Source organism: Rhododendron vialii, chromosome 7a (genome assembly GCF_030253575.1).
Source record: "Rhododendron vialii isolate Sample 1 chromosome 7a, ASM3025357v1".
Taxonomy (NCBI): domain Eukaryota; kingdom Viridiplantae; phylum Streptophyta; class Magnoliopsida; order Ericales; family Ericaceae; genus Rhododendron; species Rhododendron vialii.
The window spans coordinates 30981898-30999353 of NC_080563.1; the positions used below are offsets into that span (position 1 = coordinate 30981898).

Genomic DNA, 17456 nt, shown 5'->3' on the forward strand with positions numbered 1-17456 from the left:
GACTGTTGGAGGAGGTTGTCGGCGTAGTCGAGGTAGGTAGCGATGGGCTTGTTGTCGAAGGCAGGAGTCCAGGTTTGGACGAGGGAGAGGAGGTCATCAGCGACGTCGAGGAAGGCAGCGACAACTACAGAGTTAGAGCAAATCGGGCTTTAATGTAAATGCATTCCGTTGAATGATACCATGGATTTAATGTAGGAGGACTATTTTGGAAAGTACTATATGTTGGAAATTTACGGAATTTCGGGTGAATGGAACCGGGATTTTGGAGAGTCTTCCGAGGCAACCGGTCCCGGGTTCGTTGAATCTGGACGCACCACAATCAATAGACGTATTGATGTGTGTAATCGTAACTCCCGTTACCCCTCCACCTTGATGGCAGCATTACTCCTCCCTCTTGATGGCAGAAATCAATTCAGAATTCAATGGGCAGAATTCATTGCAGGAGTTATTCAGCCCTCCTCCACCCTATAAATTGAGGCTCCACGTTTTGGAGGAGCACAAGCAAACTCACAACTTTCCAGCAAATTCTGAAATTCGTTCTTGAGAGAGAGAGGCAGGCGGTAGTCAGTTCGCCAAGGCGGTCGACGTCGGTGTTCCGACGGCTTGCGGTTTAGCCGAGCCAACCCTGGGAAGAAGACGTCGAACACGAACCTACAACACCGACGGTAGGCGGCGAATCTTTCTTAAGGAGACTGTGGTATCACACAGGACTCGGTTTGTTTTCTTGGAAAAATCGTTTCATATCTCGACTGTTCCATTCTGTTTTGTTATTGTATTATGCTTCGATTATGTAATTGTTAAAGTATCAATGAAATTGTTCTCTAGAATTTTCTGTTATTGCCGAAATTTTCCCAACAATATATTTATTGATGACACATAGTTGGAATGGTACCCCATCTTCTAGGAGAATGACAATAGCGAGTCTGAAGGAATAAGGGGATTATAGTCAGATGATCGCGGGTAACGTCACGCCGATTATTCAAAATTAGGGGAATGACTTGTAATTCACTGGTGGCCGTTGCACATTGAATATATAGTTATTGATGGATTCTTATGTAATTGATACTATAAGATTCCTTGAAACAGGCCTAGATGAGCCATTATTTGACAACAGAAAATTTATAACTTCAACATAAATTAATCCTAAAATGCTGGATAGCATTGTTATGTCTTGAGAAGTATTTTTTTAAATTTTTCTGAAATGGAACTGATGGCTCGATATTTCATGAAAATTAGTAGTAAATTTGGCATATTTTGACTCACATTTGCCTACTGCTAATTAGGACATTGTGTAAAGGGAATGATTACGGTGTCCCCGGTCATTTTGAGGACACCGTAACTTTTAGCATAACAAAATCTTATGAGTATAACCAAAACCCATTACAAACATAACAGAACCATAGTAAGGCATAACCAAAACCATAGCAAGGCATAGCTTATTTGTTATGCCTTGATTGGGTTTAGTTACACCTTGGTTGGTTTTTTGGATTTTCCTTGGTTATGCCCCGTTTGGGTTATGTTATGCTTGTAATTGATTTTAGTTATGCTCCTAATAGTAAAGTTATGCCAAAAATTTTGGTGTCCCCGAAATGACCGGATACACCATAGCATCATCCGTGTCTAAATACTATAACATTTCAGGTGAACAAGACTATATATGGGGTATGATCGTACAGTTAGCTAGGGAGTGGCATTGCTATGGATCACTAATTTTGTTGTGATCTAGTAAAATCTTATGTACTACAGTATAATTGTGCGTCGTTAAATTGATTGACAGTTGAGCCAGGTTATGTCAGGTAAAAATCATGCTCTAGTAAGTCTATATTCGTTGGATTGCTGTAATATCTTTAATTATAATGTTACACATAGCTCTGGGGATATCATATTCATGCTTCAGCTATATATATTTAAATGTTAATTTACCCATGAGTAGGCTGTAGTGAGTTAGACTCGTTGACCGGTCACGGCGCACGTGTTTTAAGCTAGCAATCAAGGCATATGGTGCGTGTGGCTCAACTTAGTATAAAACAAAACGGTTTTTGGTTTACACATACAAATATGAGCACTTTTACAGTCGTTGATCGCCTTCAAGCTAAGATCGTACCCGTCTGATGAATGTTTCCTTAAGTTATACTTTGACCTGCTGTTCTAGTAATATATACACTTTCCTTTCTAATTTATTACCTTTTGGTTTTTCCATTTTAAATTGATTTTTTTTTTGTGGCTCAACTTAGTATAAAACAAAACGGTTTTTGGTTTATACATACAAACATGAGCACTTTTACAGTCGTTGATCGCCTTCAAGCTAAGATCGTACCCGTCTGATGAATGTTTCCTTAAGTTATACTTTGACCTGCTGTTCTAGTAATATATACACTTTCCTTTCTAATTTATTACCTTTTGGTTTTTCCATTTTAAATTGATTTTTTTTTTGCTCGGCCATTTTAAATTGATATTATTTCAAGAGGGTTAATAATTAACCTGTAAATTATTATCTTTTTTCATTTATTCTCTCTACCTTGGCATGAGCTTGTTTAAATGAGGCAGAGAGTGAGGAAGTTATATTGGACGGGTAGAGTAGATAACTTATTTAAGTCGAAACTGTATTTCATTTGGACGGGACTTTAGACACGGGAATTCGCTAATTTGAGAGAAGGTGAGATAGATAGAAAATTTAAAAGGGGTCAAATGGCAAATTTTGATAAAAACATAATAGTATAATACGGATAATGAGTAGAAAAAGATAGAAAGAGAAATGTTAGAAGTAGAGAGAATCTTTTGAAAAATTCTTTTTGAAAACTAAAAAGAACACAGCAGCATGTGCCTTCACCTCTGGCTGTAACACCGTACTTTGTGGCCAAATCATTAAAATCTTTTGTTTGCGGAGTTCAAATTCTTGAAGCATTAATGAATTGAAAAACTTATTCGAATGTCAGTTTTTTTATTATCATTGCCAGGGATGACTCAACTTTTTTTTTTGGTATCGAAAGAATAGACCTACAGCCAAACCACTAAATAGACTTGATTGTGCATTCCAAACTTTCGGAAGAGCTAGCGCGACCACACTAGTCACAGTCCCCTACTTACTGCAAAGTACTCACCCTGTAGGAAATCGAACCCAAGACCTTAAGGAGTTTGCTCAAGCTTGGGTATCTGTTTGAACCACTGGGACAACTCCTGGATGTGTGGGATGACTCAACTTTGAAAATACAATGATCAAAATTGTAAAGATAAATGACAACCAAACACCGGGAAAAACAAAGGGAAAAAGATTTCTTCCAACATCGAAGCAAACGATCGCTTATATTATAAGAGCATGCAAGTGCATGTCAGTATGTCACCGTGAGAAGAGGGATCCTGATCAATAATTCTATTCATTTAATAAGAGTAAACCTTTTCTTGATAATAAATAAATAAGAGTAAACCTTTTCGAACTTCCTTTCTTTATTTACTTATCCGAAAATTACCAAGAAGCGATGTTGACTAGCATTATTTATTACTTCAATTGTCCTTTAGTAGCAAAATTACCAATATTATGACATTCCCAAAAAGTATTTACCAGCACATGGTGAGCTCATGTTAGATTACGATTTTGTCCTTTTAATACACCTTAGAAGCCTTAGCTTCCGAACCAAGTCAATTAGTTATAGTGCAAGTCACTTATCATTTTGGACCAAGTCATGTACACTTGTGGACCAAGTGCACTGTAAGTAAAATATTGTATACATCATTTTAGTACTTGGTTGAAATATATACATGATTTGCACTGTGAATTTAATTGACTTGGTTCGAAAAGATACATGACTTGCACTGTTAACTTCATTTGATTTGGTTACTTGGTTCAAAATGATACATCATTTTAGCACTTGGCCTGAAATTATACATGACTTGCATCGTAAACCTTAATTGACTTAGTCTATAATGATAAGTGACTTGGTCCGAAACGCAAAGTGTGTAAGATACAAGGGCAAAATGGTTAGCCCATAGATACTATGTGATGGTCATTATAATAGTTGTTACCATGTTTTGGTGATTCCCAAACTTGGCACTATCTTGTGAATATTGCTAGTCAACACCACTTTTGGTAATTTTTCCCCGAAAAAAGAAACTTCCTTTCTTTCTTTATTAGTTATTACTATGACCAGTTAGTACTGCCAAAATAACGTAAAACGGCAATTGTGCTATTGGTTGCTATGCAAAGACCAATTAAGTTGACTTCCTGCTCTCTCTCTCTCTCTCTCCTCGCTCTGTCTCTCTCCCTCCCGCCCTCCCCCTTCCTCTCTTTCTTTGTTCCTTTCTTCTTTCACTGTTAAATACAAGGGATAACAGAAAAGTAAGATTAGTTGGGAAGTCCGTATGTGAATACATATAGATTTTCATATATACCCAGGAAATCATGGAAGCCGGTGGCGGTGCGCCTGAGCCCGAAGGCCATAAGCCGGACAACGTCCAGAAGAGCAACCAAAATCACCACCACCGCCATTTCTTCGGGCAGGCTACCCGGGTTGCGATGTTTCTGGGGGTTGTTTTGGTGATGCTCGTCGTTCTTTATCGTTCCGCCTATCCTTTCGAAGTTTTCCCACGGTGGTCTTCTTCTTCGTTTTTTAACTTCTCCTCCTCTTCGACGGTAAGTTAACTCGTATCTCTTTTCTCTACATGAATGTCATCGGTTGATACTCCCGTAGAAGGGCGTAACTATCTTGATTTCTCACTATGATCTTTTAAAATTTGCACATAGATTTTGTAATTTTGACCTCACAAAATTTTGGTTCCTCCCCCGTTACCGCTAAAATAAATAAATACTTATTTTCAAATAAGTGTTTATTTTTTGAATTAAAGATGACGAATGATCTGTTTCGTAAAACGAAAAATAAATTTTTCAAAAATTAGAACCTTAACAGAATGGAATCTAATAATCAAAAGATAAGTTGCAAATAGTTCAAGATCGATCTTGATTTCTGACTCCACCAATTGAGCATCCTAGTTCCGTCCCTGCTGTCATATGAGCAAATGTCTAGGCTTACATATAAGCCCTCACTGAATCCCTCGCATTAGATTTTCCAGTATCCGCCAATCCTAACCCAACTCATACACGCCAAATTATTAGTGGATCCAACATGGACATTTTAGTGGACTAGAAGACACTGCCAGTTGGAGACGAGAAGGGATGGCAATTTGGATGAATGGCTTTAGGAAATTACAACGTCGCGTCAAGGCAGGCCCCTTGAAACTTAAAAGCAATGGTGTAATAATAATATGGGTCCTTATGCTTTTTTTTTTCTTTGGGTCCTTATACTTGTCTTATCATCAGATAGAATCCGAACCAAGTAGTACATACTCTCTCCTTTTTTTTTTTAAATAATTCAGGTGTTCGTGTCAGTTTACGCGCATCTCGAATAATTTTGAGAACGTGATTCTGTCAAACTCCGTATGAACTGACTCCGAAGGAATTGATAATGGCTGAGAATTTTCGAACCGCTAGCATGTGCGCTTTCTTCTAGCAGCCTAGTAGTAGTAGTTGTATGCCATGCATTTATTTAGACTTAAATAGAGACGAATATTATTACTAGGCGTCAAAGAAAGTGTGAGGTATCTCTGAAAAGCCAAACAGTCATTCAACCCTTTTGAAATAAACTCCGTCGATTCTGAAGAATTCCTAAGTAGTAATAGAAATACAAGTCATTAATAATAATTAATGTACTAAAAATTCTGATTCTAGAAATATGGTTGGAGACGTGCCTATCCAAAATGGGTTTTTACCCAAAATTTGGCTCACATTTGGAAAAAAAATGGGTGAAAACTAGAGATGCTCTAAGCCTTTGCTTTAAGAACGACACATTGCACCTAATTAAAATTAAGATTTCATACTTAAAATTCACTATACACCCAGCAAATATTAGTATTCTTTCAATAATAAAGAAAATTCTATTAGTTTTGGAAAATACCCACTGAGATTTGTTGTGCATATCATTTTTCCTTGCGACTTGAAAAATACTTATTTTCGTTAACACATCCCATGAATTTTGGGATCGTGAGAATTTCAAAGGACACAATAAAAAAGAATCCTATCAGTTTATTGGAGATTTAAGACAAAAAGGAAAAGAAAAGGAAATCCAAATCAATTTAGGAAACCACCCATAATTTAGGACCCCTTTATCAACTTATTTTGATCATTTTGTTTTTCTTTCTTCGGAAAGATTAATTTTCAGTGACTCAACAACGCGTTCCATAATTTTAACCTAATGTTTCGTGTTTTTGGTATGTATGGGTTGCGGATTCCAACTTTTTTTATATGTTCGAGTTGATGCAGATCAGTGGCGTCTTTGAATTCGAACTCCCAACTTCCTAGGCCAACTAAGCTAGGTCCAACCGGTTTAATTTGCTATTTAAATGGTAGGAGTATTTAAATAGTAGAAGTTTCGTAGTCAATAGCAGTTGATGTGTCAATAAGAAATTTCTTAAAATAATAATGCCTGCACACGTCAGGATATGGAACTTTTCTTTAGAAGTTTTCTAGATAGATGCTTCTGCCCCCATGTGTTTTGACTTTGATGGATCATCCTACATAGTACTACAGTACTACTAGTAATATGACAAATTAACGCATGAGAGATATTTAGCCAGCAGCCAATGTTTAGCTGACTTTTCAAAAAATCTTTGGCTGACGCTTCAGTCGAACATGAAGATCGTCACCGGTTTTGGATCACTAAGTTAAAGTGACTTACGGAGTAATTAATTTGTCTTTATTTACTATATTTTTTTTATTTAACCGTTTTGCATCAAACTTTTTGCTATTATAGATTTGTCTTTATTCAAAATTATGATCGAACCTCATAATTTTTTGAATAAAGAAAAAAATAAGTCAAAAAGTTTATTTAAAAAATTAATATTTGATCATAATTTTTGACTTTAGCGATTCCTCTAGCCGAAAAAATCAATATCCACAAATATTTGACGCAACACTAACAAATGCAAAAAAAAATTTGAATAAAGACAAACCATTGGTCCACAACTACATTTCATTCGGATGATTATTTTCTACTTACCCTCTTTTTATTTTAGGAAGAGGACCGTTTAAAAAAATATTTTATGTGAAAATATTTCTGAAAAATAACTTTGATTTTCTGAAGTATTTCCACTAAATTCTATATATAAATATATATATATACAGGTTAATGTGGTACTTTTTCCTAAAGGGAATGATTTCCTGAGCGATATGCAATTTGATTACTAACACAATATAAAAAAATACTATGCGCACAACCGTTGTGTTTGATACAATATAGATATAATTTTGATAATGTTTTAGGGATTAGGAATGATTCTCATCCATGTATATATCTTCCATCAAAATTTTGATTGAAAAGGAATGGCTTATTAGTTTTTTGGTTCCCAAAGTATTCATAAAATCCCAATTTGACGGTATGCTGTAACAGCGTTCAACTGAGGACTACATTGAAACGCTAGGGAAGAAATCACTCCAACTATTACATTGGGTACTAAATTGGGTTTTTATGAATACTTTGGGGACCAAAAGGCTAATAAGCCGAAAAGGAATTATTTGGGTGATTGCAAGCGATTGCTTACAAAATACAAATCCTAACATGAATGAATTGCTTCCTATCCTCTCCCACTCAAGAACTCTAAAATGTTAAATGCACAATTAATTTGCAAAAAATAGTTAAACCATGTATGATGTATTTTCTGAATAAAAGTAATTCAATGTAGTGGTTTCGAAGAGTTTGGTCAACATATATTTTATCTGGGACATTTTATTTGGGTCCGCTACTACTTGAAAGTGTGGAAAAAAGTGTTATAACTTCTTCAAACAAGTACCACGAGATAAAGAAAAAGAAATAGAGAAAGGTTTAGATAAGCAGTGACGGTTTGTCATCGAGTTCATATCTAACTATGTTAATCATTACGGTAGAATCGAAGGGTTTATGGGTTATGATATTTAATTGTAGTTAATGATCATATCGTTTTAGAAAATTGAGAGTTAAATAGTTGATAGTCAGCACGAAAACCTAGTTAGATTTTTATAAAGATTCATGTAGCCGATCTCAATTAATTAGAACACAAGGCTCAATTTAGTTTAATTTTAGTTAAGTGAAGTTAATCTATTTTTCTAGACTCACGCGAAGTTCTGAATTTTGTTGCGTTTTCAGGACAAGGGAGAACGGTCCAAGTTGAATGGTGTTTTAAAGAAGGCAGCCATGGGAGACAAGACAGTGATACTAACAACTCTGAATGAGGCATGGGCAGCTCCAAATTCAGTATTTGATGTGTTTCTCGAGAGCTTCAAAATAGGGAATGGAACCGAAAGGCTTCTGAATCATTTGGTGGTGGTAGCGTTGGACCAAAAGGCCTACAACCGTTGCTTGGGCCTGCACCCTCATTGCTATTTCCTCAGAACCAGCGGCAAGAACTTCTCTGCTGTGGCAGTCTTCATGTCTGCCGAGTACTTGGATATGATGTGGAGAAGGATTCTCTTCCTCCAATCTGTTCTTGAGTTGGGTTACAACTTTGTTTTCACGGTACTCTCTCTCTCTCTCTCTCTCTCTCTCTCTCTCTCTCTCTCTCTTTTATGATTAGATGTTTCAGTTAGTTTGCGCGCACTTCAACTAATTTCAAATTTTGAAGTTAACGACCGGACAAACCCTCCGGTAATCCTAAGATTCAGAATGTTTGGCCTCACAGATTCAAACATGCGATATCATTGAGGACACTCAGTTACCGGAGGCCAGGAAAAATTGTCCGTTGGAATTACTTTTGTTGTCGCTCTTAGTAAACTCTTTAAAGTTTTTGGTCATAAATTTTTAATATTTTATTCCTGGGACAAATAAACAATTCAAAAAAATAGGAAAGAGAGTACGGAAAAAAATAATGCAAAAAAACTATGCCAAACCACCCCAAAGAGGGATTTGATAAGATAGTCAAAACTAAATTAGACAACAAAAAACCGTCATACAAAAATATGTCTGGTTGACGATGGCATGTCCTACTTGAAGAAGTTAACGAAATGAAAAATAAAGTACCTTGGATAATTGGATTAATTATAATCTTTTAATTTAATTTTTTTGTCATACGGTAGGATGTTAGAAATTAGTTGTTAGTAATTACAACTGGAGTTAAGTACCTCTTCCATGAGGTTTGAACTCAAGACCTCTCTCTTGCGAGAGAGAGAGAGAGAGAGAGAGAGGAACTAACCACATGGTGTAGTAAAAAACCATAATTTCAAAATAGTTAAAAAAATGCTGTTAATTTTGCCACTTTTTTTTTTGTGAATGTCACTCTCCTGCAAGTGTATTTTTTGTGCAAAAATATACTTACAAGAGAGTGGCGTTAACAAAAAATGAGTGACAAATCATTTCAAAAAAATGCAAGATAAGAATGCAGAATACCTGAGCCCACCTTCTACCGACACTGAGCAGACAGCAACTGACACTGAGCAAACGGCACCGACTGGATTAACAGGCACTTTCGGGCATTATTTGTATGGACAATGATATACCCACCACCCACCGCTCCGTCCACTGCACGTTCGCCGGGCCCACTCCGGTCACCGGACGGCCGATCCGAACCGTCCAAAAATTCTAAAAAAAAAAACCGAGTGGGCACTTGCAAGAATAAATGGCATCCGACGTGTGTAAGTGCCCGATCCAAACTTTCAAAAATTAGATGATCCGAGCCATTAAAAAATGAAAGATTGGTTCGAGCACTTACGCACTTTGGATGCCGTTGATTCTTGCATAGACCCACTCGGTTTTTTTTTTAGAATTTTTGAACGGTTTGGATCGGCCGTCCGGTGGCCGGAATAGGCTTAGCGAGCGTACGGTGGACGGAGTGGTGGTTGGTGTGCGGTGGGTGTATCATTTTGGTATTTGTATTTAGAGGGGAGAAATTTGTGACGTCATCTATTTCTGTGAAGTAAGGGGTAATCAAGAGAATATTTTCAAAAGTAAGGGAGCATTTTCAAAAATCAAAAGGGAGGTTTCTACATTTGTCAAAAACCTTAGGAGAAGGTCTGTGAAATTTACCCTTGTAGACATGGTTTGCATATGCGGAAAAGTTATAAGTACATATGAACATGTACAGCCCATCTCGAGTCCCACGAAGATGATTTGAACCGTCTTTTATTTTTAAGAGAAATTCTTGGCCGATCCCATTTTTTGTCTGCTATCTCATCCAAACCATTTTTTGTAGTGTTATTCCATCCATACTCTTTTTAAAGATATTCTTACTATTTTGCCCCTGTAACTATTTATACCCTCAGAATTTGCATTTCTTTTCAGAATTCACACCCCCAAAATTCACATCTCATTGCATAATTCACATCCAATTTAAGAATTCACATCCCTTTGCAGATATTCACACTTATTTACAAGAATTCACACCCCACAAATCGACAATAAATTTTTAGAGATGTGAATTCTTGGTATGAATCACATAAAATTCACACTCCCAAATTAACAATTCATTAATATCTTCGTTCATCCGTTCAATGTCATATTTCTTGATCGGTTAATCTCTCAAAATTCCTAATCAATTGTGGTAATTAAAATAAATAGTATACAATAATAGGCAGCCAAATTGGAGCTAAATTCTTACATACCTAACCATCTTCGTATACAAATCAGTACATTAATCTAACACGTTGTGCGCATCAAGATCAAGACTCTGTCCTTCAACCTCAACCACATAATGAATGGCCCTCTTTACTTCCCCTCAGTCTTGTAATTCCTCAAAAACCTCAATCACATTTTTGCGGCGGAATTGGGGTGGCGTCCCTGGTGACGGAGGACTGGTCGTGTCGACCCCGGCGGATGCCGGGAGAGGAGAACGTCGTGCCGATTGGACTCGAGATCGAGTCGTCCAGAGAGGAAGGCAACACTGTCCCCGCCGAGCAATCTCTCGCTGTTAGCAACCTGTTCGGAACGACAACATAGAAGCGGAAGCTGGTGATGTACTTGTGTCCGCCATCGGCTAATATTGCGGCCTCGCTCAGGCAAACACTCTAGCTGCTGAAATTGGGATCGAGAACTACGATCACTTCGAAGTCTCCTCAGGGCTGAACCACGACGATGACGGGCAGTACTCGCGGTTGCCGGAGATCAATGAGAAGTGCTTTGTTGTTTTGGGGACATCAGCGAGTTCGTTGAGAGGAACTGGGGTGAAGATGAGAGTAGGGGTATTTTGGAAAGATCACTTAAAACAGGGCTTATGTAGGTAGGGTTTGACACAAGGTGGGTCTGAATAGCTGGAGGAAGACAAAATTGGGCCGACTTGGAAGAACCCAAGTAGAAACAAAACTACTTAACTGCTCAATTTCGTCAATACGAATTTGCATGGTATGTACATTACCATTTTTACCCATAGCAATGCTCTTTTTCCAAATACATGTAAACTGTACAAAAACTTCAAAAAACTTCAAAGTACTTAAGTGTCCTATAATTGCTCCAACTCACCGCCACTAATCTCGTCCTGTGCGTGTAACCACAAATTACGTGAGAAGTATACAATACGAAGAACAATGGCTCAAAATAAATAAAAACAAATTAAGGAATTAGCTTAATTAACGACATAACAGATTAATCATATGGGACCTCGTTTTCGAATCATCTCGGTACAATGCCAAACCCCACCCAGGATCTAATCATACAACTAGCCACATAAAAATATACTGTACTAATTAAGTTCAGTTCATAATTATTCAGTGAGCTCGGGTAAGCTTATATATAGAACAATCAAATCCTCGTAATCATATTCAACGATTAATATCAACAATTAACTTTTATAGAGTCAAATAATAGAACATGAATTCAATAAAAAGCAGGATATCAAAAAGAGTACAAGATGACAATAATGAATGAAATGCTCCGGAGATTAGGAAAGCATTGTATACTTATGACCTCACTCGGTGAGCTCAGGTGAACTTGTACATAGACCAATCAAATCCGCGACATTCAGCCTTGTTATCATATTCAACAAGTAATTTCAACGATTAACTTTTATGTAGTCAAGTAATATGACTCAAACCCATAAAAAGCAGGGTATCAAAAAGAGTAGACGAGAATAATAAAGGAAATGCTTCGGAGATTGGAAAATCATTGTATACTTCTCGCATAATTTGTGGTTACAGGCAAATGACGATATTGGTGGCGACCGAGTTGGAGCAATTAGAGAAGATTTATGTAATTTGAAGATATTTAAGACATTAGTACATTTTGCATTTATTATTTTTAGAAATCAAGGCCCACCGTTTGTAATATTGTGATGCATTATTTACTTTGAAGTCAAAGGGTCATCCTTTAGCCCGAAGCCCGTCTGGCTTTTATCCGGCCCGAGCCCGTTCAAGGGCGGGCTAGTCCAGTCCGTAGTTTTCAATGAGCGGGCTTGGACCTAAGTATTTTTGCTTGACTCGCCCTTGAGGCCCGCCCGACAACCCGCCCATTATACTAATTTATTATGCTCCACTAAGCGAATAAAGAAAAGAAGAAGTTCACTTATTGAGAAAAAGAAACAAAAGTCTTCTTAAAAGACTAGAGAGGTGAGGTGCGTGGGGTGCTCTATGCATTTGTGGTTGGCTGTAGAAGCCTTGTGGGCCGAAGGAGTTCTTTTTATGCTCCTAATGCTATAGGGTAGTGATAATGCCAAAACCGTTTTTGTTGGTGCCAAAACTCCAGTGCATAAAAGTCTTATACATTGCAAATAGTACAAACCTTTGTTCACTAGAGTTTTGGAACCAACAAAAACGATTTTGGCATTATCATTTCCCATGCTATAATATATAATATATACATACAATATATAATGTGTATGACTGTATTGAGTCTGGGGTGCTAACATTATATACATTTTTTTATCGTACTAATATAATGTACATTTTTTTGTGAGGCCCAGCCTGTGAGCCCATCCGAACTTTGGCCCGCTAGCCCGACAATTGAGCTAGCCCGTGGGCGAGCTTGGGCTTCAACTTAAGAAACACAGTCTAGCCCGACTGGCCCGCAAAAAGAAAAAAACCTGCTCAACCGATCCTCCAGGCGAGCTTGAGTAGTGACTTGGCAGGCTGGGCCGCCCCAGCCCGGCTCGATGATGACCCTTTAAGGCAATGCAAAAAATTGTGTCGTCACAAGTGCTCCCCATGAGTCCTTTCAAACTACTCCCTTGATCTCACAAAGACTGCCATTTTCACTACTCACACATTTCAAAAAATTAAAAAATTATATATTTATAATATATAATATATTTTACGATTTTATTTGATAAAATTAAAAAAGATCTATCTAACAAGATCCATATTGCACATAAAAGATATTACACATTGATAAATATGGACAAATTTATGAAAGATATAAATAGTGAAAGTGGAAATTCTTTATGGGACGGATGGAGTATAATATTTTACTTTGTACGTCCCACAGAAATTGTCCATCTTCAATACTCACATCTCTTAAAAAATGGCAATATTTTGCAATTCGTAGTCTTTTTATGATTATAAAAACAATTCTAGTAGAGTTAAGTAAAATCTACCAAACAATATTTATATTGGATATGAAATATACTACAAATTAAAAAATCTAGAAAATTTTATGAGAGATGTGAATAATAGAAAAGACTATATTTAATGGGACAAAGGGAGTTATGACATTTGATATGTTTCTAGTTTTATTGGTCTTAACGTAAAAATGATACGCCTTTGAGACGAAAATACATTTTTGTTGCAAAACGTACAAGTGAAAAATGCATGTACATATATATTTTTAGAAAAATTGGATAAAATAAATAATGAAGCACTTTTTTATATATTAGTTGGTACAACATTTTAAAAGAAAGTAATAAAATAATCATCTTTTGAGATTTGAGGGGTGTGGGACATTCACAAAATTTGAAAAGAGAGAGAAAATTTGAGGGGTGTATTCAAATTTGGATCTGACTTATTTCATGCCTGATCCCTTAAATTTTCTGACATTTGAGGGGTTTGAGGAATCCATTGGACATGTTAAGATTGTTTCCCTTTAACTATTTCTTTTTCTTGTTCTTCCAGGATACTGACATAATGTGGTTTCGCGATCCATTTCCACGATTTTATCCAGACGCTGATTTCCAAATCGCATGCGACTATTTTTTTGGAGATCCTTCACATATGATGAATAACCCCAACGGGGGTTTTAACTATGTAAAATCAAACAACCATACAATCAAGTTTTACGAATTTTGGTACAGCTCAAGATTGACCTATCCACAACTTCATGATCAAGATGTGCTTAATAGGATTAAAATGGATCCAATCTTGGGCGAGATTGGAGTCACAATCAAGTTCTTGGATACACAATACTTTGGTGGATTTTGTCAGCCAAGCCATGATTTCAACAAAGTTTGTACAATGCATGCCAATTGTTGTGTTGGTTTGCATAAAAAAATCCATGATCTTAAGGCTATGCTTGAGGATTGGAGGAAATTCTTGGCCTTGCCAGATAATGTAAAGGCATCACAACCAACATCTTGGACAGTTCCAGACAAATGCAGGTATTATTGCATAATTAAATTATACTTTCTCATAATGTTTGCGATTAGTTAATTAAGAAGCATGTATAGACTTCCAAGAATTTATGCTAGACAGTACCAAGAATCAAAATAAAAATAAAAACTCGGGAGAAAAAATAACCTGACGTAGGGTTATATAAGAAGATTTTTTTTTGATCTGCAAAGAAATTTTTATTAAGAAAACCCGATAGGGTACATCGAGGAGGAGAAAACAAGCATCAATGAGATGACATTAGATTTTTTTACCTCTTAATTATCCTTTCCATCTTTTGATTTTTCAGTTTACTGATCAAAATCACATTCGACATATTAAATTTTGATACTAGTTATTGTAAATAATATTTTAAAGCAAAAAGAAAGTAACAGGAGATAACAAACACGAATAATAAACTAACAAGGAGATATGAATAACAGAACCTACAAAATATTGTGATATAATATTTCCTAATATCACGTTAACAATTTTCGTGCAAATACTATATACCTAGTGTTCTAAAACAAGAAATTAATCGGCAATTAATCGCTTGTAAGCCTACCCAATTAGGTCCAACTAACGATTAATCATTGATTACTAATTAATATGCACCGATTAATTCTCAGATTAATCCCTCAAAGATGGCCGACCTCCTGACTAGCGCTTAGCGACTTTTAGAACATTTGCCTGCCATGTCGTATATTTGTATAATTGTATAATTGTTCCATGTTTGCAATCTATACTTCGTAGTCATTGACTATATAACTCATTAGTTCTGTCAATGAGATAAAAGTGAATAATTCTAAGGAAATTGATTTTAGCACTCCAAAAATTGATGGAGGGGTCCAAAACGATGTCGTTTTGTGTATCAACACAATTCAGTTTTGGAGCCCCTCCATCAATTTTTGGAGTGCCAAAATCACAATCACAATCACAATCCTAATTGTAATTTGTTTATTTAATACTATGTGAAAAGTGACTATATTATGACATGTTAGATTACTGTACTTTTGTCCAGCCTTAAAAATGATGATATACCTTAGAAGATTCAACAAGGAAGCAACAATTTTGGAAGTGTCTGCACTTATTGATGGAGTACAAAACACTTACAATGAACTACATGGAGTTAGCTCATTTGGCTAGGACTCTTTTATTTCACAAGAAGATTAAGAGATTGAATCTCTTCACATGTGTGAGAGTGTTATTCCCTTAGAGAAGTTTTTCCTTTCGTTCTTTGTTTCTTTCCTATGCTGAGCTTATTTCTTGCATTGGCTTATTTGTTGGGTTTGATTATCTCGTGAGTTCTCACAAGTGATGTAATGTCTCGGATTTGTACTTTGTAATTCATACATGACCTTGTGCAGATTTTTTCCTTTTTCCTTCTCCACGGTGTACAAAACACTTACAATGAACTTTATGGGGGTTTAGCCCAGTTGATTAGGACTCTTATGTCTCAGATGGAGGTCAAGAGTTCGAATCTCTTCATCTGCGTGAAAGTATTCTTCCTTTAGAGAGGTTTTTCCTTTCATTCTTTGTTTCTTCCCTATGCTGCGCTTATTTCTTGTAATGGCTTAACTGTTGGATTTGATTATCTCATAAACTCTCACAATTGATGTTGTATCTTGAATTTGTACTTTGTAATTCATTCATACAACACCATCCAGTCATCCTTTGATATGGGTCTTTTGGCGTAATAAGCCAAATGGCTTTTCTTTTTCTTTTTTTTGTCCTTGTTTATTATTATTATTATTTTTGCATTTGTTTGTTTTTCATCGATTTTTTGAAAATTATTGCTTCTTTATGATGAGAGGAATCTAAAAAGTAAAAAGTTACGATCGAAATCTAATTTTTTTAAATAAAGACAAAAAAAATGACTAATCTTCCAAACAAAACTGCAGACAATCAAATGGAGCAAAAAAATTTTATGTTAATAAAGAAACTTCTCAACACATACAGATTTCTACCACTATATACATTTACATAGGGTGGTGCTAATGCCACGATGCTTTTTTTTTTAGGGCCACAACAATTTTTATTTCCTGACAATTTGACCCCCGAGTCAAAGCAATTGAGAACTCATCTCTCTCCTTCTCTCACTTGTCCACTTTGCAACCCCTTTGCCTCTCTCCCTCTTTCTCCCATCGGGTGGCTCACCGCTCCAACCATTAATAATTTAATACCGTCCCACAACGACCAGCCGAATGGATTCCTGTCCTCTCTTTCCCTCTCCTCTTCGGCCCCCACAAGAAACCCACCTCTGCTTCTCCTCTGTCCACTCTCACTACAAACCAGGCACAAGCGCCCATACCAAATTCGTATTCAATGCATCCCCCTAACCTACTGCTCTCTCTCTCTCTCTAACCTAGCCTCCAGCGCCGCCAGTTCTAGGGTTTAGGGGGGAGGCCTCCGCCGCCGTTCCCCCTCCCTTCTCCTCCATCTCTCCCGCCCCTCTCTCGCTCTTCTCCTCTAGTCCTCTGCTTTCTGTTTCGCCCCTCAGTCTTGAGTTCTTTGTTGTGTGGCCGGCGGGAGGGACCTTGGCCGGTGGCCTCCGTTTCTCTCTCGACCTTGGGTCCCTCTGGGTTTCCAGATCTGTTGGATTGCGTTCGGCAGTGGAGGTGCTTGGTCTCAGGAAGTGGTGCGGCGGGGGGTGGGTGCAATAACAGTGGTGTAGGTGTGGGGGTGCGGGTTGCGGTTTTTTTTTTCTTTTTTTATGTTTTCTTTTCCTCTGGCGAGTTCCAGTTGTGTTACCGGTCTGGGTTTCCCCCAGATCCGGTGGGTGGCCGGTCTGGGCCTCCCCCAAGATCCGACGAGTGGTGGGTAATAACGGTGGTTCTATTCTGGTTAAATCCAGTTTTTTCGTGGCTGATTTAGTTTGGTTGCTACCTCTGATCAGTGGTCTGCCCACCGTGGCTTCAGAGCTGCGTTGGACTGTCAA

The 17456-nt window shown here is 37.2% G+C and overlaps 1 protein-coding gene across 2 annotated transcripts; it reads left to right on the top strand.

The window, feature by feature from the left end:
* The first annotated feature begins 4180 nt into the window (after positions 1 to 4180).
* LOC131332358 (uncharacterized protein At4g15970-like) lies at positions 4181 to 15904 on the top strand. Of its 2 annotated transcripts, none has more exons than XM_058366542.1 (4): positions 4181 to 4627; positions 8169 to 8537; positions 14048 to 14529; positions 15540 to 15904. In XM_058366542.1, the coding sequence occupies exons 1-4, from the start codon at positions 4397 to 4399 to the stop codon at positions 15562 to 15564; spliced, it is 1107 nt and encodes a 368-aa protein (XP_058222525.1). In that variant the 5' UTR covers positions 4181 to 4396; the 3' UTR covers positions 15565 to 15904. The 2 variants fall into 2 exon arrangements, with proteins under 2 accessions (XP_058222525.1, XP_058222526.1); XM_058366543.1 differs by having other exon boundaries at positions 4219 to 4627; positions 8175 to 8537.
* Positions 15905 to 17456: the final 1552 nt, after the last annotated feature.

Coding starts and splice junctions, on each gene's coding strand:
- LOC131332358 (XM_058366542.1), top strand. CDS start 4,397: ATGGAAGCCGGTGGCGGTGCGCCTGAGCCCGAAGGCCATAAGCCGGAC. Junction 4,628..8,168: donor ACTTCTCCTCCTCTTCGACG/GTAAGTTAACTC, acceptor TTGCGTTTTCAG/GACAAGGGAGAACGGTCCAA. Junction 8,538..14,047: donor GTTACAACTTTGTTTTCACG/GTACTCTCTCTC, acceptor TTGTTCTTCCAG/GATACTGACATAATGTGGTT.